This window comes from Macaca nemestrina, chromosome 10, assembly GCF_043159975.1.
Source record: "Macaca nemestrina isolate mMacNem1 chromosome 10, mMacNem.hap1, whole genome shotgun sequence".
In the NCBI taxonomy this organism is placed as follows: Eukaryota; Metazoa; Chordata; class Mammalia; order Primates; family Cercopithecidae; genus Macaca; species Macaca nemestrina.
Window position 1 is genome coordinate 22,841,756 of NC_092134.1, and position 27,189 is coordinate 22,868,944.

The following is a 27,189-nucleotide window of genomic DNA, read 5'->3' on the forward strand; positions in this document are numbered from 1 at the left end:
TTTTTGTATTTTTAGTAGAGACGAGATTTCACCATCCAGGCTGGTCTCGGACTCCTGACTTCAGGTAATCCACCCGCCTCGGCCTCCCAAAGTGCTGGGATTACAGGCATGAGCCACTATGCCCGGCCCTGAAAAGGTGAAATTTGAAAAAAACACAAAAGAGGTGATTGATCGAAGATTCTGGAACCCCAAGACCCATCTCCATTCTGCGCGCGCCTCACGCTGCGCCACTCTGAGGGCCCCTACCTAGCGCTCTGGCGCCCCCTTTCAGATCCGCGCGGCCGCTGCAACCAGAGGCGGAACTACAAAGCCGGAAGCTCACGTCATCACCCCGCCCCTTCCGTTTCGCTTCCGCCTACCCCGCCCGGGCTGCCAGACCGGAAGCGCTCTGCTCTACCTGGATTCTGCTCCTCTGGGTTGGAACCCGGGTGCTGCCAAGATGCCGGTGAGGGTTCGATCCGTGGTGTGGGGAGACAGCGGGGATTGCGAAAAGCGGGGAGAAACCTTGTGTGTGCCGAGAGAAGCGGGCGGCGGAAGGCAGAGAGGAAGCGGGGGCCCGAGAAGGAGTGAGGCGAGGGGAGGGGACCGGTCGCTGAAGAATTGGGAGAGCCCGCGGGTGCCAGTCGTGGGAGGCGGGGGCGCGGCAGGAGTGGGCCCGGGGTCCAGGGGTCCAGGGTGTGTGAGGAGGCCCTCTTCTCTCTCTCTCCGTCTACTCCTTCCGGCTCCGGCAGGGTTCCCAAAGCGTCACTACAGCGCGAAGCCAAGGGTTGCCCTTTTTATTTTTCATATTTCAAGTCCAGGGTCTAGCTTCTCCTTTTTCTGTGAGGCCTACTTCCTCCTCCGCCCCGGGGGGCAGGCTCCCTCTGCTGTTTGTTATTTGTCAGAACCCATTTCCCGGCAGCGGCGGCCACCCCGGAGCCACCTGGGTATAGGGCCCTCACAGACTCGGTCGGCGCCTGACTTCCAAAGATTTCCTTTTTCGTGTGCATCAGAGTGGGAGTAAAAATCTATGACGGTCTGGTTGTACTTAATTTCTGACAGGCAGTCTGTGGGCTAGATTTATCACCATCATGGTCTCCATTTTGCAGATTCGGGAAAAGATGGTTCGGTTATTGTGTGATTGTTCACACTTTTTTTGTTTGTTTTTTGAGAGAGTCTCGTTCTGTCGTCCAGGCTGGAGTGCAGTGAGGCGATCTCGGCTCACTACAACCTCCGCCACCTTGGTTCAAGCAGTCCTCGTGCCTCAGCCTCCTGGGTAGCTGGGATTACAGGCGCCCAGCTAATTTTTTGCATTTTAGTAGGGACGGGGGTTTCACCATGTTGGCTGGGCTGGGCTGGAACTCCAGACCTCAGGTGATCCGCCCCCTCGGCCTCCCAAAGTGATGGGATTATAGACATGAGCCACCGCGCCCAGCCTGCTCACACATTATTTTTAACAAACGTTACCGAGCACCTACTGCCTGCCAGGCTCTATTTACAGCAGCAAATAAGTTCAACAAATCCCTAATCTTAAACAGTGTATGTTCAAATCGGGAGACGAGACAATAAAAGTGTAAACATAAAGGAGATACATACAGTAGTGTCAGGTAGTGACAAATGCTATAAAGAAGCTAGATGGATGGCCAGGCGCGGTGGCTCACGCCTGTAATCCCAGCACTTTGGGAGGCCTAGGCGGATGGATCACGAGGTCAGGAGTTCAAGACCAGCCTGGCCAACATGGTGAAACTCCATCTCTACTAAAAATAAAAAAATTAGCTGGGCGTAGTGGCGCGTGCCTGTAATCCCAGCTACTTGGGAGGCTGAGGCAGGAGAATCGCTTGAACCCAGGAGGTGGAGGTTGCAGTGAGCCAAGACTGTGCCACTGCACTCCAGCCTGGCCACAGAGTGAGACTCCGACCCCCCCACTCCAAAAAAAAGAAACTAGATAGGTAACAAGACAGTTTGGTGAAAGGGAAGGCAGAGGGTGCTTTAGATAAAGTATACTTGTGATGAAAAGGAGCAAGCCATAGTTGCAAATACATATATATATAGATATATATAGATAGATAGATTTTTTTTTTTTTTTTTTTTTTTTTTTTTGAGACAGGGTTACACCCCATCTCTGAGACTGCAGTGCAGTGACACAAACTTGGCTCAGGTGATCCTCCCACCTCAGCCTCCTGAGCAGCTGGGACTACAGGTGTACGTCACCACGCCCAGCTAAGTTTTTCTATTTTCAGTAGAGACAGGGTCTCACCATGTTGCCCAGGCTGGTCTCAAACTTCTGGGCTCAAGCAGTCCTCCTGCCTTGACCTCCCTGAGTGTTGGGATTACAGGCGTGAGCCACCTCATTCAGCCTCACAAATACATATTTTATGAATTCCGTAATTACCATTTGACTCCTGAGCTCTGGGGTACACACTTTATAAATTATCCCATCTAATCCTCATAATGACCCTGTGAAGTAGGTACCATGATTCCTATTTTACAGAAGAGGAAACGGAACCTCAGAGAAGTTAATTTGGACAAAGTTGCCTACTAATGGTAAAACCAGATTTTAAGCCAGGACTCTAGGCTGGGTACAGTGGCTTATGCCTGTAATCCCAACACTTTAGGAGGCCAAGATGGGAGGATCGCTTGAGCCCAGGAGTTTGAGACCAACCTGGGCAACATAATGAGACCCTGCCTCTACAAAAATAAGAATAAATTAACTGGATGTGGTAGTGCATCTCCTCCCAGCCTCTCAAGAGGCTGAGGTGGGAGGATCACCTGGAGCCAGGAGTTTGAGGCTGCAGTGAGCTGTGATCATGCCACTGTACTCCAGCCTGGGTGAGAGGAGACTCTGTCTCCAAAAAAAAAAGGACTCTAAAGCCCTGTACTGGCTCCAGTTGCACATAGAGCACCCTGGATTCACCCTGGGTTGGTTGGTTGGTTGGTTTGTTTGAGATGGAGTCTCGCTTTGTACCAGGCTGGAGTGCAGTGGTGCGATCTCGGCTCACTGCAACCTCTGCCTCCTGTGTTCAGGTAATTCTCGTGCCTCAGCCTCCCAAGTAGCTGGGAATACAGGCATGTGCTACCACACCCGGCTAATTTTTGTATTTTTAGTAGAGATGGGGTTTCACCATGTTGGTCTGGATGGTCTCTATCTTTTGGCCTTGTGATCTGTCAGCCTCGGCCTCCCAAAGTGTTTGGATTACAGGCGTGAGCCACCGTGCCCGTCCCATCCTGTGATTATTTTTTGTCTACCTTCTCTACTCTTCAAGGACCAGGACTGTACTACTTTGTATATTACTATATCACAGTGTCTTGCACATAGAATGTGCTTAGCAATCATTTGATGGATGAATATATGAATGGGACCCATGTTGTCTTATAAAAAGCCAGGCATCTTGTAAAAAGCAGAACTAAGAATCAGCATACAGAATGCTCTCATAAATGTGATTTTTTTCTCCCTTCCTTTAACTCACACTTACCCACTGAAGGGAATATATATATTCTCATTTTACAAATTTGGAAACAAGCTAAGAGAAGAAGAATGATGCCTTGGTCAAAGCATAACGCCAGGAAGTGGCAGAGCTGAAAAGATAGTGCTTGGGTCTTGGTTTAGCTGGGGGCTGGGTACCCTGATTTATATGATGTTTGCCTTTCTGTGGTGGAAATACTTTGACCAGATACCAATGTGATGTCACCAAACATAGAATTGGAAGAGATGCACAGCAGCACCCCATTATTTAGTATTTCGTAATAATAACTTTAAGAACATGACAATAGGAAAATGTAATTTTTAAAAATTAGGTTATTGCTGGGCGCGGTGGCTCATGCCTGTAATCCCAGCACTTTGGGAGGCTGAGGTGGGCGGATCATGGGGTCAGGAGTTTGAGACCAGCCTGACCAACATGGTGAAACCCTGTCTCTACTAAAAATACAAAAATTAGCTGGGCGTGGTGGCTCGCACCTCTAATCCCAGCTACTCAAGAAGCTGGGCGGGAGAATCGCTTGAACCCAGGAGGCGGAGGTTTCAGTGAACAGAGATCGCGCCACTGCACTTCAGCCTGGGTGACAGGGCGAGACTCCGTCTCAAAAAAAAAAAAAAAAAATTTAGGAAGTAGGCCAAGTGCAGTGCAGTGGCTCACGCCTGTAATCCCAACACTTTGGGAGGCCGAGGCAGGCGGATCACCTGAGGCCGGGAGTTCAACACCAGCCTGGCCAAAATGGAGAAACCCCTTCTCTACCAAAACTACAAAATTAGCTGGGCGTGGTGGCACATCCCTGTAATCACAGCTACTCAGGAGGCTGAGGCAGGAGAATCGCTTGAACCCGGGAGGCAGAGGTTGCAGTGGGCCAAGGTCACGTCATTGCACTCCAGCCTGGGCAACAAGAGCAAAACTCCGTCTCAAAAAAATAAAATGTAGGCAGTAGCTGGGTGAGGTGGCTCATGCCTGTAGTCCCAGCCCTTTGGGAGGCCGAGGCAGGCATATCACTTGAGCTTAGGAGTTCGAGACCATCTTAGGCAACATGGTGAGACTCCTTCTCAAAAAAAAAAAAAAAAAAAGAAGTAGTGATGAATATTTAAGCATCATTGGTTTTAACATCATTTACTTTTTTTTTTTTTGAGACAGAGTCTCGCTCTGTTGCCCAGGCTGGAGTGCAGTGGGATGATCTTGGTTCACTGCAACCTTCGCCTCCTGGGTTCAAGTGATTCTCCAGCTTAGCCTCCCAAGTAGCTGGGACTACAGGCGCACACTGCCACGCCCGGCTAATTTTTTGTATTTTAGTAGAGATGGGGTTTCACTGTGTTGCCCAGGCTGGTCGCGAACTCCTGACCTCAGGCAATCCGCCTGCCTCAGCCTCCCAAAGTGCTGGGATTACAGGCGTGAGCCACCGCGCCGGCCAACATCATTTACTTAATTGTAAGTTTATATAATTTGATTTTTGAGAACAGCTGTGTTTAACAACCAGCTTGAAAAATGCCTCATAATTTAACAGTTGGTTTTCTTGAGCCAGAAAGAACCAGCTCTAGCACCTCAATGCTGCTATCCCTTCTCCCTCCCCTGATTAATCTTGGGTGGGTTGCTCTTTTTTTCCTTTAAGGAAAGGTTGTTTGCCACAGTGACATTTGCTCTCTTTCTGCTTCTGTGTTCTTCCTGGGCTTGCCATTACAGGCTTACCACTCTTCTCTCATGGATCCTGACACCAAACTCATCGGAAACATGGCACTGTTACCTATTAGAAGTCAATTCAAAGGACCTGCACCCAGAGAGAGTAAGTCTAAACCCATTATTTTCAAATTTTGGCATGAAATGCCTAACAGTCTTCTAAAATGGTCAAATCAGGGAAATTCTTAGCTCAGTCTTCTCTCTCAAATTGTCCTTGTACTTTGGTAGATATTGTGGTCTAGACCTTTCAAGATAGTGGTTATATGTTGCATTTAATAGGAAATTGTATTATTTCTTCTGACTTCTCCAGGAAACTCTTTTGAGAAAATGGAGGAAATGTGCTTAATTCTGGACACTGTTTATCAGTTCTTTCAAACAAATCTAATGCTGTTACGTCTAGAATGCCACATGCCCATCCTTTCTGTTATCAACCTGGAAGAAAACAACAAATATTTTGACCTCTTCCCCGTATAAATCTACTTCCTTTATTCATTCTTCAAGATCTTCATTTTTAGCAATACCTCAATCTTAAATCTGAAGTATACTATGTAACATTACTTATGTCTATTCCTGCTTTTCTGAGTTTTATTTCAGAAAGCTGCAATATTTTTCAGACACTGTCTGAGACTCTTCTGACGCTTTCTGAGATGTTCTTCCAACAGTATTATTTGTATTATATTAAACACGGTTTCCCTGTACCCTGCAAGGGTCTGAACTGAATTCCATTCATGGTTTCTAAGACCATTATTATAATTATCAATTTGGTACTGATCCAATTCCCATTTCTCTGCCAGACTGTTTGACTTGACCTTTTTTTAACTTAATTTTGTATTCAACACCATTTGAAAGCTTAGTAAACTTTATAAATATGGTGAGTCACCACAGTCTCTACTTGATTCTGAGGAAAAGGAACAAGGAAGAAGACAGCCTGAGAGAGAAGAAAAATAACATAAAAGAAAATCACAGGGCTGGGCGCAGTGGCTCACACTTGTAATCCCAGAACTTTGGGAGGCCAGGGCAAGTGGATCACTTAAGGTCAGGAGTTCGAGACCAGCCTGGCAAACATGGCAAAACCCCATCTCTACTAAAAATACAAAAATTAGCTAGGCATGGTGGTGGGCACCTGTGATCCCAGCTACTCAGGAGGCTGAGACAGGAGAATTGCTTGAACACAGTGGGTGGAGGTTGCAGTGAGCCAAGATTGCACCACTGCACTCCAGCCTGGGCGACAGAGTGAGACTCCATCTCAAAAAAAAAAAAAAAAATTACACTGCAAAGGCCAGGCGTGGTGGCTCACACCTCTAATCCCAGCACTTTGAGAGGTTGAAGTGGATGGATCACCTGAGTTCAGGAGTTCGAGACCAGCCTGAACAACGTGGAGAAACCCCGTCTCTACTAAAAATACAAAAAATTAGCCAGGTGTGGTGGCACATGCCTGTAATCCCAGCTACTTGGGAGATTGAGGCAGGAGTATCGCTTGAACCTAGGAGGTGGAGGTTGCAGTGAGCTGACCTGGGAGGTGGAGGTTGCAGTGAGCTGAGATCATGCCATTGCACTCCACCCTGGGCAACAAGAGCAAAACTCTTGTTTCAAAAGGAAAAAAAAAAAGAAAAACACCTGAATTGGAATGGAGGCCTGTGCTGTGAGCTAAATAACAGTATTAATCACACTAATTCATTTATATTCAACAAATATCTATAGAATGCCTCTTATGTGCCAAGTATTCTTCTAATTTCAGAATCCTTTGGCCTTTGCCCCCTCCTGTCATTACATTTAGAAGAACTAGCTGGTTTTTTTAAACAATATTGAGTCCTCCAAGAAAGTTTCCTTTCACAGATAAGAAAACAGATTGCAGCCAGGCGCAGTGGCTCATGCCTATAATCCCAGCACTTTGGGAAGCCAAGATGGGCAGATTGCCTCAGGTCAGGAGTTTGAGACCAGCCTGGCCAACGTGGTAAAACTCTGTCTCTACTAAAAATACAAAAATTAGCTGACTGTGGTGGCAGGCACCTGAAGTCCCAGCTACGCAGGAGGCTGACGCAGGAGAATCGCTTGAACTCAGGAGGCGGAGGTTGCAGTGGGCCTAGATTGTCCCATGGCACTCCAGCCTGGGCAACAAAGTGAGACTCCATCTCAAAAAAAAACAGGGCCGGGCGCAGTGGCTCACGCCTGTAATCCCAGCACTTTGGGAGGCCGAGACAGGTGGATCATGAGGTCAGGAGATCAAGACCATCCTGGCTAACACAGTGAAACCCCATCTCTACTAAAAATACAAAAAATTAGGCAGGCGTAGTGGCGGGCGCCTGTAGTCCCAGCTACTCTGGAGGCTGAGGCAGGAGAATGGCATGAACCCGGGAGGTGGAGAATGGCGTGAACCCGGGAGGTGGAGCTTGCAGTGAGCCGAGATTGCATCACTGCACTCCAGCCTGGGTGACAGAGCAAGACTCTATCTCAAAAAAAAAAAAACAAAATAGATTGCTAGGAACACAAGTCTAGAGTTAGAGTTCTGTTGAAATTCTTCCACAGGGCAGTGAGCTGGGATGAAGACAACTTAATTGCAGAGTATGAAAGCTTCAGGATTACTTTGCATATCTGCTGTGTGAGAATGTTAACAGTCATAGACAAGAAGTATAAATAACTGTCTCAGCACTGCTGAAACCAGCTGCCAGATATCAAGACCCAAGGATTTTGACCTTTTTAAAATAAAAAAAAGGAAAACAAAAAATTGCCAAAGAAATTGTGTCACGAGATCTTTTTTTGTCAAGACAGTATTTCTGGTTTTTGTCCATCTAGAGCTACCTACAACAGCTTGTACAAGTATATTTTAAGTCATAGTTTTCATAAAAAGAAAGATGTGTATCTGAACCCCAACATGTTCTAAATAATTGAGTTTTTTTCCTGAAACTATAATATGTAAATTCAAATAAAATTATATTGAATACTTTTTATTTTATTTATTTATGTATTTTTTTTATTTTTATTTTTTTGAGACGGAGTCTTGCTCTGTCACCCAGGCTTGATTGAGTTCAGCGGCATGATCTTGGCTCACTGCAGCCTCTGCCTCCTGGGTTCAAGCAGTTCTCCTGCCTCGGCCCCCGAGTAGTTGGGATTACAGGCACGTACCACCATGCCCGGCTAGTTTTTGTATTTTTAGTAGAGATAGGGTTTCTCCATGTTGGCCAGGCTGGTCTCGAACTCCTGACCTCAGGAAATCCATCCGTCTCGGCCTCCCAAAGTGCTGGGACTACAGGCGTGAGCCACTGCGCCCGGCCGAATACTTTTTATTTTTAGGAAACAGTTAAAGTTAGTCTGTGTCTCAGTGTTTTTTTATAAATGCATTTAGAGACGTCATGAATAATGTTCACCAAATGCTAATGGTAGTTATTTTGGGGGAAGTGGAAATTAAGGTGACAATTAAAAAAATTTTTTTTTGGCCCGGTGCTGTGGCTTATGCCTATAATCTTAGCTACTCAGGAGGCAGGAGGATCACTTGAGGCCAGGAGTTTGAGACCAGCCTAGGCAATATAGTGAGACTGCATCTCAAAAAAAAAATTTTTTTTTTTTTTTTTTTTTTTTTAGACGGAGTTTTGATCTTGTCGCCCAGGCTGGAGTGCAATGCTGCAATCTTGGCTCACTGCAACCTCCACCCGCGGGTTCAAGCGATTCTCCTGCCTCAGCCTCCCAAGTAGCTGGGATTACAGGTGGCCACCACCACGCTCGGCTAAATTTTTGTATTTTTAGTAGAGGCAGGGTTTCACCATGTTGGCCAGGCTGCTGACCTCAGGTGATCCACCCGCGTCGGCCTCCCAAAGTGTTGGGATTACAGGCGTGAGCCACCATGCCCAGCCATCTCTAAAAAACTTTAAAGAAAAAAATTAGCCAGTCCTCATGGTGCATGCCTGTAGTCCCAGCTACCTGGGAAGCTGAAATGGGAGGATCGCTTGAGCTCAGGAGTTCAAGTCTGTGGTGAGCTATAATTGTATCACTGCACTCCAGCCTGGGTAACAGAGCAAGATCTCTCTCTAAAAAAGAAAACTGTATTGATTGAATTTCATTTTCTAATGAACGTGTGTAACTTTTACAAAAACAATAAAGCTGTAAAAATAAACCATGTACTACTTTTCTATAAATCTTTTCTAAAAACCTGGGCGCGGTGGCTCATGCCTGTAATCCCAGCACTTTGGGAGGCCGAGGTGAGCAGATCATGAGGTCAGGAGATCAAGACCATCCTGGCTAACACAGTGAAACCCCATCTCTACTAAAAATACAAAAAATTAGCCGGGCGTGGTGGCGGGCGCCTGTAGTCCCAGCTACTCGGGAGACTGAGGCAGGAGAATGGTGTGAACCTGGGAGGCAGAGCTTGCAGTGAGGCTAGTTTGCGCCACTGCACTCCAGCCTGGGTGACAGAGCAAGACTCTGTATCAAAAAATAAATAAATAAATAAGTATTTTCTAAAAACTTGATATTCCAATAGGATCATTTTATTTTATTCAACTCCGCAACTGTTGACAGTTGTATGTGTTTTCCCTTTATGGCTTTGATAGGTGTTATGTTTTGTATTTGGCTAATGTTCTCTGTGCTCCTTCCCTTGTGTCCTGCTTAGCAAAAGATACAGATATTGTGGATGAAGCCATCTATTACTTCAAGGCCAATGTCTTCTTCAAAAACTATGAAATTAAGGTAAATTACAGAGCTTTTAATATTTAACTTAGTTTTCTCATAGGGATAATACCAACCTTGCTATCCAAGGTTGCTATCCAAGTATCTCATAGGGATAATACCAACCTTGCTGTGAGGAGAAAATAAAATGAAATCAGCATGTAATTTTTAAATTTGAAAATAGTGGCCGGGCGCGGTGGCTCAAGCCTGTAATCCCAGCACTTTGGGAGGCCGAGGCGGGCGGATCACAAGGTCAGGAGATCGAGACCACAGTGAAACCCCGTCTCTACTAAAAATACAAAAAATTAGCCGGGCGCGGTGGTGGGCGCCTGTAGTCCCAGCTACTCAGGAGGCTGGGGCAGGAGAATGGCGGGAACCCGGGAGGCGGAGCTTGCAGTGAGCCGAGATCGCGCCACTGCACTCCAGCCTGGACAACAGCGTGAGACTCCGTCTCAAAAAAAAAAAAAAAAAAAAAGAAAATAGTGCTTAATGTTAGCTTTTGTATAAATATTAGTTTCTTTTTTTTTCCTTCAAATTCTATACCAGGGGTTGGCAAACTCTAACCTGAGGGCCACATTTGGACCACTGCCCCTTTTTGTAAATAAATCTTTATTGGTACACAGCCACAACCATTTGTTTCTATATTATCTGTAGTTACTTTCACACCAAAACAGCAGAATTGAGTAGTTGTGACAAAGACTGTATGGCCCACAAAGCCTAAAAATACTGCCTGCCTTTTACAGAGAAAGTTTGCCAACCGTTTACTAGAAATATCTTTATTTATTCAACATTAGTTAAGCAGCACCTACTATGTGCCAGCCTTGTGTTTTGTTTTGTTTTGAGACAGGGTCTTGCTCTGTCGCCCAGGCTAGAGTGCAGTGGCACAATCACAGCTCACTATACCCTCAACCTCCTGGGCTCAGGCAGTCCTCCGGCCTCAGTCTCCCAGGTAGCTGGAACTACAGGCACGTGCCACCATGCCTAGCTAATTTTTTGTAGAGACACGGTTTCACCATGTTGCCCAGGCTTACCTTGAACTCCTGAGCTCAAGCAGTCTGCCCATCTCGCCCTCCCAAATTGCTGGGATTACAGGCATGGGCCACCACAACTAGCTAAGCCCTGTGTTTTTGTTTAGGATTAAATCCACAGCCAAGAAGTCCTATGTGCTGTGTTATTTTTTATGTACTTCTGTGTCCTGGACCTGAGATAGAGAAATGAAGACACTTGAATGACCTTAAATCTTCCTTGAACCACTCTCTCCCCTTCTGTTCTTAGTTCCTGTGAGGAGGATGGTCAGGGGAAGGTAGAAGCAGGAGACCAAAAAGGAGATGGGAAAATGAAAACCAGAAATGTTCTCTGCAATCCTGCTGTGAGAAAGTGACAAGGAAAATCAGCAAATTTCCTTGATGGTATTCTAAAATACGGAATTTTTTTTTTTTTTGAGACTGAGTCTTGCTGTTGCCCAGGCTGGAGTGCAGTGCCGTGATCTCGGCTCACTGAAACCTCCGCCTCCCAGGTTCAAGCGATTCTCCTGCCTCAACCTCCCAAAGTAGCTGGAACTACAGGCACGTGGCACCACACCCGGCTAATTTTTTGTATTTTTAGTAGAGATGGGGTTTCACCGTGTTGGGCAGAATGGTCTTGATACCCTGACCTCACGATCCGCCCACCTCAACCTCCCAGTGTGCTGGGATTACAGGCATTGAGCCACCACTACCGGCCCTAAAATATGGAATTTCAACCCCTCCTTGCCAAACTCTGAACTTCTGGAATCAAATAGGGTGTGAATTATTTAATTGTAGACTCTTGGTGTACAAATTGTAGTCTAAACATTCTGTGATGGTAACAGAATGTTTTCTATATCTAATGTGTGGGTTGTTTGTAATAGTTATAAATGTTATAATTCTCTGGGCACATCGCTTGAGTTCAGGAGTTCGAGACCAGCCTGGGCAACATGACAAACTCCCATCTCTACAAAAAATACAAAAATTAGTGCATGGTGGCTCACGCCTGTAATCCCAACACTTGGGAGGCTGAGGCGGGTGGATCACATGATGCCAGGAGTTTGAGACCAGCCCAGCAAACAAGGTGAAACCCCATCTCTACCAAAAATACAAAAATTAGCCAGGTGTAGTAGTGCGTGCCTGTAATCCCAGCTACTCGGGAGGCTGAAGCACAAGAATTGCTTGAACCCAGGAGGTGATGGTTGCAGTGAGCTGAGATCACACCACTGCACTCAGCCTGGGTGACAGAGCAAGACTGTCTCAAAACAATAATAATAATTCAGCTACATTTCATTCATTCCCAGATACTATATTGTCTTAAAAATAGGAAAATGTGGCTGGGCACAGTGCCTCTGCCTGTAATTTGGGAGGCAGAGGCGGGTGGATCACCTGAGGTCGGGAGCTCGAGACCAGCCTGACCAACATGGAGAAACCCCATCTCTACTAAAAATACAAAATTAGCCGGGCATGGTGGCACGTGCCTATAATCCCAGCTACTCGGGAGGCTGAGGCAGGAGAATCGTTTGAACCCAGGAGGCAGAGGTTGTGGTGAGCCGATATCGCGCCATTGCACTCCAGCCTGGGCAGTAAGAGCAAAACTCTGTCTCAAAAAAAAAAATAGGGAAATGATGTGGTTTGGGGGTAATTTTTTTGTTTGTTTGTTTTTGTTTTGAGACAGAGCCTCACGGCCGGGCGCAGTGGCTCAAGCCTGTAATCCCAGCACTTTGGGAGGCCGAGACGGGTGGATCACGAGGTCAGGAGATCGAGACCATCCTGGCTAACACGCTGAAACCCCGTCTCTACTAAAAAATACAAAAAACTAGCCGGGCGAGGTGGCGGGCGCCTGTAGTCCCAGTTACTCAGGAGGCTGAGGCGGGAGAATGGCGTGAACCCGCGAGGCGGAGCTTGCAGTGAGCTGAGATCCGGACACTGCACTCCAGCCTGGGCGACAGAGCGAGACTCCAACTCAAAAAAAAGAGACAGAGGTTCACTCTGTCACCAGGCTGGAGTGCAATGGCGTGATCTCGGCTCACTGCAACCCTCAACTCCCGGGTTCAAGCGGTTCTCCTGCCTCAGCCTCCCGAGTAGCTGGGATTACAGGCACACACCACCACGCCAAATACAAAATTTTTGTATTTTTTTAGTAGAGATAGGGTCTCACCATGTTGGTCAGGATGGTCTCGATCTCCTGAGCTCGTGATCCACCCGCCTTGGCCTTACAAAGTGCTGGGATTACAGGCATGGGCCACTGCACCCAGCCTTTTTTTTTTTTTTATTTGAGACAGAGTCTTGCTCTGTTGCCCAGGCTGGAGTGCAGTGGTACAGTCTTGACTCATTGCAACCTCCGCCTCCTAGGTTCAAGCGATTCTCTGGCCTCAGCCTCCCTAGCAGCTGGAATTACAGGCACACGCCACCATGCCTGGCTAATTTTTGTAGTTTTAGTAGAGACGGGGTTTCGCCATGTTGGCCAGGCTGGTCTCGAACTCCTGACCTCAAATGATCTGCCCACCTTGGCCTCCCAAAGTGCTGGGATTACAGGCATGAGCCACTGCCCTTGGCCTGGGGCCAGTTTTTTGACTATAAATTTTTTTTTTTTTTAATTGTTTTTGAGACAGGTTCTCACTCTGTCACCCGGGCTGGAGTGCAGTGGCACCATCACAGCTCACTGCAACTTTGACCTCTTGGGTTTAGGTGATCCCCTCACCTCAGCCTCTGAGTAGCTGGGACTACAGGTGTGCGCCATCATGCCCAGCTACTTTTTGTATTTTTTGTAGAGATGGTGTTTACCCAGGCTGGTCTCAAATTCCTGGGCTCAAGCAATCCACCCACCTCAGCCTCCCAAAGTGCTGGGATTACAGGTGTAAGCCACTGCACCTGGCCTAAATTTGTGTAAAATTTGACCCAAAGTCCATGCCACATTTGATCAACTTTCATTTGTTTTCTCCACATTTTCTTTTTGGTTAAGTCAAGACATTGACATTATGGAGTTCTTTGGGAGCAAGTCAAATGTGAAATAGTTGCTTCCTCTTTTAGAGTAATAAATATTTCTGTTCTCAGCAGAGACCCTGAAGTGAAAGGGTTTTTAAAGATTAGCCAACCATATGGAGCAGCTCAGGCTTTCCAGGCAGCCTTGTTACTTCTTCCTACACAGTGAAGGGCTGTTGACACAGATCCTTGGGAACCCCGGGACAAGAGAGAGCAGCCACTCAGACAAGCGTAGTGGCTCATGCCTGTAATCCCAGCACTTTGGGAGGCTGAGGTGGGCAGATCACTTGAGGTCAGAAGTTTGAGACCAACCTGGCCAACATGATGAAACCCCGTCTCTCCTAAAAATAGAAAAATTAGCCAGGCATGGTGGTGGGCACCTGTAATCCCAGCTACTTGGGAGGCTGAGGCAAGAAAATTGCTTGAACCTGGGAGGTGGAGGTTGCAGTGAGCCGAGATTGTGCCACTGCACTCCAGCCTGGGCAATAGAGCAAGACTCCGTCTCAAAAAAACAAAACAAAACAAAAAAGAGCAGCCGCACAGCTCAGAGTGGGGCTTGTGCCTTCCTCCCAGGGACAAATAGAAAAGGAGACTGAGGAGACTGTGCGTTTGGAGAATAGGAGTTTTGATGTGATAGTGGCTGTCCTACCACTGCATCCAGTAGATAATCAGAAGACAAAGATGGGATTCATTCATTGCATATCATTGTTATGTTTTGATAACTGTTTTTAAGTCTTCTTTTTCTCCCTGTAGAATGAAGCTGATAGGACCTTGATATATATAACTCTCTATATTTCTGAATGTCTGAAGAAACTCCAAAAGGTAATTAAACTTGGATGATTATATATCAGGAAAACAAATTGCTGAGAGGCATTTACCCTCCCAGTCATCTGGGATTTGTTGAGACTTCAAAGACACATAGAAAATATTTCCTCTGACTTACAGCATGGACTTAAGAGAAAAATTTGAATTTAGTTCTCTGAACTTGTAGTATAATTGACTGACACAAAGATAAAAGTAGTGATGTTTTAAGCCTTTGCATATATTTTCTCAAGACAGAAATCTTGACAGAGAAATTCCTTTTAATCCCTTGGCTCAAGGGTTCTTAACCTGGGGTCCAAGGATGGAATTCTTTTCCCTGTAAAATATGTGTGTGTGTGTGTGTGTATGTGTGTGTGTATATATATATATATATATATATATATATTTTTTTTTTTTTTTTTCAGTGCAATTCCAAAAGCCAAGGTGAGAAAGAAATGTATACATTGGGAATCACTAATTTTCCCATTCCTGGAGAGCCTGGTTTTCCACTTAACGCAATTTATGCCAAACCTGCAAACAAACAGGAAGATGGTAAGAACAGGTCTCTATCCTCTCTCTATGGCACAAGAAGATTTTCTCCATTTGACTTCCTACCACCCCTCCTTTTCTTGCCTTGATTCATATACAGATTGAGAGTGAAATGATAGGAAGTACATTATCTTATTAGTCACTCTCACAAACAATTCTTGGCAACAAGGATGACATGCAGAAAATCTTTTGAACAAAAACAAATGTAAGGCCGGGCGCGGTGGCTCACGCCTGTAATCCCAGCACTTTGGAAGGCCGAGGCGGGCGGATCACAAGGTCAGGAGATCGAGACCATGGTGAAACCCCGTCTCTACTAAAAATAGAAAAAAATTAGCCGGGCGCAGTGGCGGGCGCCTGTAGTCCCAGCTACTCGGGAGGCTGAGGCCGGAGAATGGCGTGAACCCGGGAGGCGGAGCTTGCGGTGAGCCGAGATTGCGCCACTGCACTCCAGCCTGGGTGACAGAGCAAGACTCCGTCTCAAAAAAAAACAAACAAAAAAAACAAATGTAGTTATAAAACTCTTTGGACTGTCATTTCTATTTCATATCCTGTTAGAATGTATAAAAATGTATTACCACAGTGAACATACAGACCTGCAACCAGTACATTTGGGATGTATTTGCAAATACAGTTTTTTAAAATTGTTCTGTTTTAGAAGTGATGAGAGCCTATTTACAACAGCTAAGGCAAGAGACTGGACTGAGACTTTGTGAGAAAGTTTTTGACCCTCAGAATGATAAACCTAGCAAGGTAAGACCCTCTTCTTGCCTGCTTAATTGGTAAATCACCTCTTATCCAATAGCCACCATTGAACACACTAAGGTCTTCCATTGTAAGAATATTTTTAATTTCTGCATTGCAGTGTTGCTTAACTTCCGGTATGTGTCTAGTATGTAATATGAGTTCACTGAATCACACTAAATAATGAATTGCAGGCCGGGCACAGTGGCTCACGCCTGTAATCCCAACACTTTGGGAGGACGAGGCAGTGGATCACTTGAGGTCAGGAGTTCGAGACTACCTGGCCAACATGGTGAAACCCCATCTCTTTTAAAAATATAAAAAATTAGCCAGGCATGATGGCACACTCCTGTCATCCCAGCTACTCGGGAGGCTGAGACGAGAGTCGCTTGAACCCAGGAAGTGGAGGTTGCAGTGAGCCAAGATCATGCCATTGCACTCCAGCCTGAATGACAGAGTGAGACTTTGTCTAAAAAGAGTTTATGGCCAGGCAAAAAGAGTTTATGGCCAGGCGCGGTGGCTCACGCCTGTAATCCCAGCACTTTGGGAGGCCGAGGCAGGCGGATCACGAGGTCAGGAGATCAAGACCATCCTGGCTAACACAGTGAGACCCCATCTCTACTAAAAAATACAAAAAATTAGCCAGGCACGGTGGCGGGCGCCTATAGTCCCAGCTACTGGGGAGGCTGAGGCAGGAGAATGACATGAACCCAGGAGGCAGAGCTTGCAGTGAGCCAAGATCGCGCCACTGCCCTCCAGCCTGGGCAACAGAGCTAGACTCCATCTCAAAAAAAAAAAAAAAAAAAGTTTATAAGAGATTTCAGACTGATATGAAATTTTATTATTAAATAAATGCGAATTCTATTATAATTTGACCCCCACCATTCATTCTGTGTTGTCCCCTCTTGTTAGTGGTGGACTTGCTTTGTGAAGAGACAGTTCATGAACAAGAGTCTTTCAGGACCTGGACAGTGAAGGGAACCCGGGCAGCCACCGTCTCCAGAGCCCTGGGCAGCATTTTCCAGCGAGATGTACACAATCTTTTGCCTTTATTTCGTAAAGTTTTATACAGAAGAGAGAAGAGCATGTCTTTACTTGAAAAACTCTTGATCAGTAATTTGGGTGGGAGACAAGAAAATGGGTTATCAAGGGTGATTTGAAGTTTTCTGCAGCATTAAGCTGGCACTTAATAAGAATAAGTCATAATAAAGAAATTTCTAACATTCCATGTAAGAAAAACTTTATTGCCTGTCTTTGACATTCACTTACAATTTGTTTTAAGATAAAATTCACATTCCATAGTACCCTTTTAAAGTGTACAATTTACTTTTTTTAGTATATACATGAAGTTTTACAACCATCACCACTAAATCCAGAGCATTTTCATCACCCCAGTGTAATGAACCTGCACACTTTAGCAGCCACCCCACCCCACATTCCTCCCCAAGCCCCTGTCCTTCCCACTCTCCTCCCAGTATTAATCTACTTTCTGTCTCTATGAATTTGCTTATTCTGGATAATTCATGTAAATTGAATTTTTTATACAACATGTGGCCTTTTATGTCCAGCTTCTTTGACTTAATGTTTTCAAATTCACCCATGTTAGAGCATATACATCAGTGCTTTCTTTTCTCTTTTTCTTTTTTTTTTTCTTTCTGTGTATGTGTACGCAATAAAATATACTAATATGGGCCGGGCGCGGTGGCTCAAGCCTGTAATCCCAGCACTTTGGGAGGCCGAGACGGGCGGATCACAAGGTCAGGAGATCGAGACCATCCTGGCTAACACGGCGAAACCCCGTCTCTACTAAAAACACAAAAAATTAGCCAGGCGAGGTGGCGGCGCCTGTGGTCCCAGCTACTCGGGAGGCTGAGGCAGGAGAATGGCAGGAACCCGGGAGGCGGAGCTTGCAGTGAGCTGAGATCTGGCCACTGCACTCCAGCCTGGGCGACAGCGAGACTCTGTCTCAAAAAAAATATATATATATACTAATATGGCTGGGCGCAGTGGATCACGCCTGTAATCCCAGCACTTTGGGAGGCCCAGGTGGGCGAATCACCTGAGGTCAGGAGTTCAAGACTAGCCTGACCAACACAGAGAAACCCGGTCTCAACTAAAAACACAAAAATCAGCCGGGCTGGGCGCTGTGGCTCATGCCAGTAATCCCAGCACTTTGCAAGGCCCAGGTGGGCGGCTTACCCGAGGTCAGGAGTACAAGACCAGCCTAACCAATATGATGAAACCCTGTCTCTACTAAAAATACAAAAATTAGCCGGGCATGGTGGCATGCGCCTGTAATCTCAGCTACTCGGGAGGCTGATACAGGAGAATCACTTGAACCCAGGAGGCAGAGGTTGCAGTGACCCGAGATCGTACCATTGCACTCCAGCTTGGGCAACAAAAGCGAAACTCCGTCTCAAAAAAAAATAAATAACTCAGCTGGGCGTGGTGGCACATGCCTGTAATCCCAGCTACTCGGGAGGCTGAGGCAGGAGAATTGCGTAAACCCAGGAGGCAGACGTTACGGTGAGCCGAAGGTTGCAGTGAGCTGAGATAGCACCATTGCACTCCAGCCTGGGCAACAAGAGCAAAACTTTGTCTCAAAAAAACAAAACGAAACAAAAACCTAAAATTTATGGTGGTACTTGAACGACTAAAGTATTTGCAGGCCGGGTGCAGTGGCTCAAGCCTGTAATCCCAGCACTTTGGGAGGCCGAGATGGGCGGATCACGAGGTCAGGAGATCGAGACCATCCTGGCGAACACGGTGAAACCTCGTCTCTACTAAAAAGTACAAAAAACTAGCCGGGCGAGGTGGCGGGCGCCTGTAGTCCCAGCTACTCGGGAGGCTGAGGAGGAGAATGGCGTAAACACGGGAGGCAGAGCTTGCAGTGAGCTGAGATCCGGCCACTGCACTCCCGCCTGGGTGACAGAGTGAGACTCTGCCTCAAAAAAATAAAAGTATTTGCATTTCGGTTTTATGAGTGAATATATTGTTTTAATATATGAGTTAAATGCTCTTGAGCATCTGTTTAAAGACTTGAATTACAGGCTAGCTAAATACCACAGTTCACATAGCCAAAGGTACGGATATGTGAAAACCTACTCCATAGATAAACAGAAGGACAGTCCTGAAACCAAAAGAGTGGTGGTGGTGTGTTGTGAGGGGTTTTTTTTTTTGTTTAATTAAAATTTGTTTATTTGTTTTTGAAACAGGGTATCACTGTTGCCCAGGCTAGAGTGCAATGGCCCACTGCAGACTTGACCTCTTGGGCTCAAACAGTCTTCTCACCTCAGCCTCCCCAGTAGCTGGGACTACAGGCACACATCACCAGGCCTAGCTTATTTTGTATTTTTTGTGGAGACGGGGTATCTTGTTTTTTTGGTTTTTGTTTTTTTGTTTTGAGACAGAGTCTCTCTGTGTCCCAGGCTGGAGTGCAGTGGTACAATCTTGGCTCACTGGAACCTCCGCCTTTCAGGTTCAAGCTATTCTCCTGCCTCAGCCTCCTGAGTAACTGGGATTACAGGCTTGTGCCACCACGCCTGGCTAATTTTGTACTTTTAGTAGAGAGGAGGCTTCACCATATTGGCCAGGCTGGTCTTAAACTCCTGACCTCAAGTGATCCACCCACCTCAGCCTCCCAAAGTCCTGGGATTACAGGTGTGAGTCACAGCGCCCAGCGAGACAAGGTTTTGCTATGTTGTCCAGGCTGGTCTCAAACTCCTGGACTCAAGTGATCCACCCACCTCAGCCTCCCAAACACTGGGATTACAGGCATGAGCCACTGCACCTCTCCTAAATTAAAATTCTTAACCCAGAATCAGAGTTTCGGTGTTTGGGTTGGAACTTCCGCCACAGGGGTTACAGACATGTCAGAAAGGAGAGAAAGCCACCCTGATTCATTTCAAGATTACAGGTTTGGGGCCAGGCCTGGTGGCGAGAGGTCTAGGCTGCAGTGAGCCATGATCGCACCACTGCACTCCAGACTGGGCGACAGAGTTAAGACCCTGTCTCAAAAAAGCAAAAAAAATCGTTTTAAACATATCACCACATTGGCCAGGCTGGTCTTGAACTTCTGACCTTAAGTGATCCGCCTGCCTTGGCCTCCCAAAGTGCTGGCATTAAGTGTGAGCCACTACACCCGGCCAAATATATGTGTGTATATATATACATGTACATATATATATTTTGTTTGTTTTTGTTTTTGAGACGGAGTCTCACTCTGTCTCCCAGGCTAGAGTGCAGTGGCGCCATTTCGGCTCACTGCAAGCTTCGGCTCACTGCAAGCTCCGCCTCCCGGGTTCACGCCATTCTCCTGCCTCAGTCTCCTGAGTAGCTGGGACTACAGGCGCCCGCCACCACACCCGGCTAATTTTTTTGTATTTTTAGTAGAGACGGGGTTTCACCGTGTTCGCCAGGATGGTCTCGATCTCCTGACCTCGTGATCTGCCCGCCTCGGCCTCCCAAAGTGCTGGGATTACAGGCGTGAGCCACCGCGCCCGGCCCATTTTTCTTTTTTTAAATTGTGGAACCATCATCATAGAAAATGAGCTTACTTTGGGCCCTGTTCCCAGTTCCATTACTGCCAGCAGGGGGCGCACGGGCCACAGGCGCCGGAAATAGCTTCTGGACCGTTTCCCTTTGGGACTTTATCGTGGCAGGTGTTTTCTTTTGTTATATTTTGTTTTTTTAATATATGCAAGAGGACAATTTCCAAAGGATTTATTATAAATTATACATGAATATAGTCTGAATTCTTTTTTTTTTTTTTTTTTTTTGAGACGGAGTCTCGCTCTGTCACCCAGGCTGGAGTGCAGTGGCCGGATCTCAGCTCACTGCAAGCTCCGCCTCCCGGGTTCGGGCCATTCTCCTGTCTCAGCCTCCTGAGTAGCTGGGACTACAGGCGCCCGCCACCTCGCCCGGCTAGTTTTTTGTATTTTTTAGTAGAGACGGGGTTTCACCGTGTTAGCCAGGATGGTCTCGATCTCCTGACCTAGTGATCCGCCCGTCTCGGCCTCCCAAAGTGCTGGGATTACAGGCTTGAGCCACCGCGCCCGGCCAATTTTTTTTTCTTTTTAAATAGAGGCTTGCTGTGTCACCCAGGCTGGAGTGCAGTGGTGCAATCTCAGCTCATTGCCACCTACGCCTCCTAGGTTCAAGCGATTCTCCTGCCTCCGCCTCCCAAGTAGCTGGAATTACAGGCGTGCGCCACGATGCTCGGCTAATTTGTGGATTTTTAGTGGAGACAGCGTTACACCATGTTGGCCAGGCTAGTCTGAAACTTCTGACCTCAGGTGATCCACCCGCCTCAGCCTCCCAAAGTGCTAGGATTACAGGCGTGAGCCACCACGCCCAGCCTAATAGTATGAACTTTAAAATACAGCTTTAATCAAGATGTAATGCTGACATTAATTTTTTTTTTTTTTTTTTTTTTTTTTTTTTTTTTTGAGACGGAGTCTCACGCTGTTGCCCAGGCTGGAGTGCAGTGGCGCGATCTCGGCTCACTGCAAGCTCCGCCTCCCGGGTTCCCGCCATTCTCCTGCCTCAGCCTCCTGAGTAGCTGGGACTACAGGCGCCCGCCACCGCGCCCGGCTAATTTTTTTTGTATTTTTAGTAGAGACGGGGTTTCACTGTGGTCTCGATCTCCTGACCTTGTGATCCGCCCGCCTCGGCCTCCCAAAGTGCTGGGATTACAGGCTTGAGCCACCGCGCCCGGCCAATGCTGACATTAAAAACAATTATAATGTATGACTTTTTAGACAAAGTAATTTAATAATAGTTCTCAGATTTTGATTTTTATTTATTTTCTTCCCCTTTTTTTTTTTTTTTTTTTTTGAGATGGAGTCTCACTATGTCTCCAAGGCTGGAGTACAGTGGCACCATCTCGGCTCACTGCAAGCTCTGCCTCCCGGGTTCATGCCATTCTCCTGCCTCAGCCTCCCGAATAGCTGGCACTACAGGCGCCCGCCACCACGCCCGGCTAATTTTTTGTATTTTTAGTAGAGACAGGGTTTCAACGTGTTAGCCAGGATGGTTTCGATCTCCTGACCTTGTGATCCGCCCGCCTCAGCCTCCCGAAATGCTGGGATTACAGGGGTAAACCACCGTGCCTGGCCTTTTTTTTTTTTTTTTTTTTTAAATAAAGATGGGGTCTCACCATGTCACCATGTTGCCCATACTGATCTCAAACTCCTGGGCTCAAGTGATCCTCCTGCCTCAGCCTCCCAAAGTCCTAGGACTACAGGCGTGAGCCACTGCTCCCAGCTTCCAGATTTTATTATTTTTGATCAAGCAACTCAACTTCATATTGTTGAATGCTGGCAAAACATACACCCACACACACACACACACACACACACACACACACACACTGAAAATAGTTCGGCCATCTCTCAATAGGGAATTGGATAACTAAATTATGGTCCATCCATAAAATTAAATATGGTTCAGTCATTAATAATAGGTTCTATCTATCCTGTCATGGTAAGATATCTTAGGATACATTATTGAGTTTTAAAGTTGAAGACGACCGGGCAAGGGTGGCTCACACCTGTAATCCCAGCACTTTGGGAAGCCAAGCCTCACGAGGTCAGGAGTTCAAGACCAGTCTGGCCAACATAGTGAAACCCCATCTCTACTAAAAATACAAAAAATTAGCTGGACGCGGTGGCAGACACCTGTAATCCCAGCTATTTGGGAGACTGAGGCAAGAGAAACTCTTGGACCTAGGAGGTGGAGGTTGCAGTGAGCTGAGATCAAGCCACTGTACTCCAGCCTGGGTGACAGAGACAGACTGTCTCAAAAAAAAGTTGAAGACAATATTACTGTATGATCCCATACAATGTTTATTTCACTGTATGTACTCCTGGGAAAAGTAGGAGCATGTACAGCAAACTTTAAAATGAATATCTTGGGGCAGGAGAAAGTATAAGACTTGTGCATTCAGAGTAGTATATATCTGTAATTCAGTAAGATATGTGTTCTCTTGATAACCAGGAGGAAAAAAACTACTTAAAAAAAAAAAGATTGGCCGGACGCAGTGCCTCACGCCTGTAATCCCAACACCTTAGGAGGCTGAGGTGGGTGAATCACGAGTTCAGGAGATTGAGACCATCCTGATCAACATGGTGAAACCCTGTCTCTAATAAAAATTCAAAAATTAGCTGTGTGTGGTGGCACATGCCTGTAATCCCAGCTGCTCAGGAGGCTGAGGCACGGGAATCCCTTCAACCCAGGAGGTGGAGGTTGCAGTGAGCTGAGATCGAGCCACTGCACTCCAGCCTGGGTGACAGAGACTCTGTCTCAAAAAAAAAAAAAAAGTTGAAGACAGTATTATAGTATGATCCCAATACAATGTTTGTTTCATTGTATGTACTCCTGGAAAAACTAGGAGCATGTACAGCAAACTTAACAATGAATATCTTGGGGCAGGAGAGAGTGCAAGACTTGTGCATTCAGAGTAGAATATATCTATAATTCAGTAAGATATGTGTTCTCTTAATAACCAGGAGGAAAAAAACTACTTACAAAAAAAAGATTGGCCGGACGTGGTGGCTCATGCCTGTAATCCCAACACCTTGGGAGGCTGAGGCGGGTGGATCACAAGGTCAGGAGATCAAGACCATCCTGGCCAACATCGTGAAACCCATCTCTAATAAAAATACAAAAATTAGCTGGGTGTGGTGGCGCATGCCTGTAATCCCAGCTATTCAGGGGGCTGAGGCACAAGAATTGCTTGAACCCAGGAGGCGGAGGTTGCAGTGAGCCAAGATCGCACCACTGCACTACAACCTGGCGACAGAGCAAGACTCCATCACTAAAAAAAAAAAAAAAAGATTTATAGAAAATCAAATCTTGACCAAGCGCAGTAATCCCAGCACTTTGGGAGGCTGAGGCAGGTGGATCACTTGAGGTCAGGAATTCGAAACCAGCCTGGCCAACATAGTGAAACCCCATCTCTACTAAAAATAGAAAAATTAGCCAGGCATGGTGGTGCGCACCTATAATCCCAGCTACTCGGGAGGCTGAGACAGAAGAATCACTTGAACCCAGAAGGCAGAGGTTACAATGAGCCAAGATTGCCCCACTGCACTCCAGCCTGGGCAACAGAGGGAGACTCCATCTCAAAAAAAAAAAAAAAGAAAGAAAAGAAAAGAAAATATTTTATAAAATAACGTTAGCCCAAAACAGTGTGAGGATGATGGTCATCTTGTTCTTCCTTAAGCACCCTGTTTACATTCATCATTGCCATGTGCCACTAGTTACTGTCATATGTGTAGAAAGATTACAGTACATGGAAATACATGAACAAGATCTATGTGATTTGATTTGACATTTTTCTTTTTCTCAAAAGTATTAGTACTGAAGACCTTCATAAAAAGTTTGGCACTATGTCCAGAAAGGGACGTAATACTATTCCACCAAAAGCCATTTGGTTTGTTTCCTCCTTCATTTTTGTTTATAGATGTTTGGAAGACCATGCCATTAGGAGAGTGTAGTTTTAGGGCCACATCTGCTCTGTGTTGATGTTGAGATAAATCATCCATCATGATTTTCCACTTCGCTTCAACTCTGTAGCTCCAGTTTACAGGTGATCTGGCAGTGTGCTAAGCACTTTACAGTTTTAAATCCTATTTAACCTTTACAAAAAAAACTTTTGTGGGCCAGGTGCTCTGGCTCACACCTGTAATCCTAGCACTTTGGGAAGCTGAGGTGGGTGGATCACTTCAGGTCAGGAGTTTGAGACCAGTCTGGCCAATATCGTGAAACCCTGTCTCTACTAAAAATACAAAAATTAGAGTTCGGCACTGTGGCTCACACCTGTAATCCAGCACTTTGGGAGGCCAAGGTGGGCAGATCACCTGAGGTCAGGAGTTCAAGACCAGCCTAGCCAACATGGTGAAACCCTGTCTCTACTAAAAATAGAAAAATTAGCTGGGCGTTGTGGCAGGTGCCTGTAATCCCAGCTACTCGGGAGGCTGAGGCAGGAGAATCACTTGAACCCGGGAGGTGGAGTTTGCAGTGAGCCGAGATTGTGCCACTGCACTCCAGCCTCGGTGATAGCGAGACTCCATTTCAAAAAATAAAAATAAAAGGCCAGGAGCAGTGGCTCACACCTGTAATCCCAGCACTTTGGGAGGCCAAGGCAGTCAGATCACGAGGTCAGGAGTTAGAGATCAGCCTGGCCAACATGGTGAAACCCCGCCTCCACTAAAAATATGAAAACTAGCTGGATGTGGTGGCGGGCTCCTGTAATCCCAGCTACTCAGGAGGCTGAGGCAGGAGAATTGCTTGAACCCAGGAGGCGGAGGTTGCAGTGAGCTGAGATCATGCCATTGCGTTCCAGCCTGGCTGACAAGAGCAAGACTCCATCTCAAAAAAATAAAATAAAATAAAAATTTAAAAATTATAAAATTAAATACAATTAAAAATTAGCTGGGTGTGATGGCATACACCTGTAATCCCAGCTACTCAGGAAGCTGAGACAGGAGAATTGTTTGAACCTGGGGGGCGGAGGTTGCAGTGAGCTGAGATCTCACCACTGCACTCCAGCCTGGGTGACGGAGGAAGTCTCCATCTCAAACAAACAAAAAAACACCTTTGTGGCAGATGCAAGTTTATCCCCTTTTCCAGATGAAGAAGGCGAGGCTACAGAAATTAACTTTTTGAAACTCACCCACCTGGAAGTTGGCTAAATTAAACCTAAATCTGTCAGAATCCAGAGCTGGCCTACACAGCCAAAAGGTGGTCACTTTGAAACAGTGTAATTTTCAGTAACGCATTCGTGCAACAGTATCAGTAGATTGCTCTGTTGGGTGCACTATGCCAGTTATTGAAAGGATGCACAAGAGATGTCAGTGTGGTCTCTGCTCTCTAGGACCATAATGGTCTGATGGGAAATGTGTGTAACAAGATATATATGAAGAAATACTGCAAGGTTCACATGACGCCCAGTTCGGTAGAAGCCCAGAGAAAAAGAGGCTTTGTTGAAGTTCAGTTGGAGAAGATTTAGCAAAGGTGGCTCTCAAACCAACTGAGCTCTGAAGTGAGCCAAACTGGGCAGACTAGATCCAAAAATGGTATACTGGGCCTGGGTAAATGGTGTGGTCAAGCCTGGCATGAAGGCAGCCTTAGGGTGTAGAATATGATGGGGAGGATGCTGCCCCAGCAGGAGGGAATGCCTCACATTTTTGAAAGCCAGGGTCAGACTAGGACTTGAAACTTTATCCTGTCAACAGGGCAAAGGACATGACAGATTCTCCATGTTGGCACTTTTCTGCTTTTCCCACCATTCTGAGAACCATTAGCCTGAGCAATTGTCACTTTTTTTCTTTCCAAGCTATTCCACAGTTTGTGCACTCAACTCTCGTGGGCTTTTAAAAAACAGCCTTGTTGGCCAGGCGCGGTGGCTCACGCCTGTAATCCCAGCACTTTGGGAGGCCGAGGCGGGCGGATCACCTGAGGTCGGGAGTTCGAGACCAGCCTGACCAACATGGAGAAACCCTTCTCTACTAAAAATACAAAATTAGCTGGGCATGGTGGCACATACCTGTAATTCCAGCTACTCAGGAGGCTGAGGCAGGAGAATCACTTAAACCCGGGAGGTGGAGGTTGCAGTGAGCTGAGATTGCACTCCAGCCTGGGCAACAAGAGCAAAACTCTGTCTCAAAATAAAAAATAAAAATAAATAAATAAAATAAAAACAGCCTTGTTGAAAAATAATTCACATACAATTCACCCATATAAAATGTTCAATGGTGTTTAGCATTTTACACTATTTTCATGTGTAACATAAACTTTGCCATTTTAACTGTTTTAAGTGTACAATTCAGTAGCATTAATTCCATTCAAAATGTTGTACAACCATCACCACTATCTATTTTGAAAACTTTTTTATCACCCCAATAGAAACTCTGTCCCCATTAAACCACTCCCCCTCTTCCATTCAGCCCCTGTAAACTCTAATTTACTTTCTGTCTGTATGCATTCACCTATCCTGGACATTTCATGTAAATGGAATCATGTGAGCCAGGCACAGTGGCTCACACCTGTAATCCCAGCACTGTGGGAAGCCGAGGCAGGCAGATCACTTGAGGTCAGGAGTTTGAGACCAGCCTGGCCAACATGGCGAAGCCCCATCTCTACCAAAAATACAAAACTTAGCTGGGCATGGTGGTGGGCAGCTGTAATCCCAGCTACTCGGGAGGCTGAGGCAGGAGAATCACTTGAACCCAGGAGGCAGAGGTTGCAGTGAGTGAGCTGAGATTGTGCCACTGCACTGCAGCCTGGGTGACAGATGGAGACCTCTGTCTCAA

General features: G+C 46.2%; 1 protein-coding gene across 1 annotated transcript; it reads left to right on the forward strand.

The window, feature by feature from the left end:
• The first annotated feature begins 292 nt into the window (after positions 1 to 292).
• On the forward strand, positions 293 to 17,100 carry LOC105493424 (actin related protein 2/3 complex subunit 3). The gene is made up of 7 exons (XM_071071118.1): positions 293 to 445; positions 5,142 to 5,241; positions 9,739 to 9,815; positions 14,537 to 14,605; positions 15,010 to 15,136; positions 15,789 to 15,883; positions 16,787 to 17,100. Exons 1-7 carry the CDS (start codon positions 440 to 442, stop codon positions 16,847 to 16,849), a joined length of 537 nt encoding a protein of 178 aa, XP_070927219.1. The 5' UTR covers positions 293 to 439; the 3' UTR covers positions 16,850 to 17,100.
• Positions 17,101 to 27,189: the final 10,089 nt, after the last annotated feature.

Coding starts and splice junctions, on each gene's coding strand:
- LOC105493424 (XM_071071118.1), top strand. Junction 14,606..15,009: donor GTCTGAAGAAACTCCAAAAG/GTAATTAAACTT, acceptor TTTTTTTTTCAG/TGCAATTCCAAAAGCCAAGG. Junction 15,137..15,788: donor TGCAAACAAACAGGAAGATG/GTAAGAACAGGT, acceptor GTTCTGTTTTAG/AAGTGATGAGAGCCTATTTA.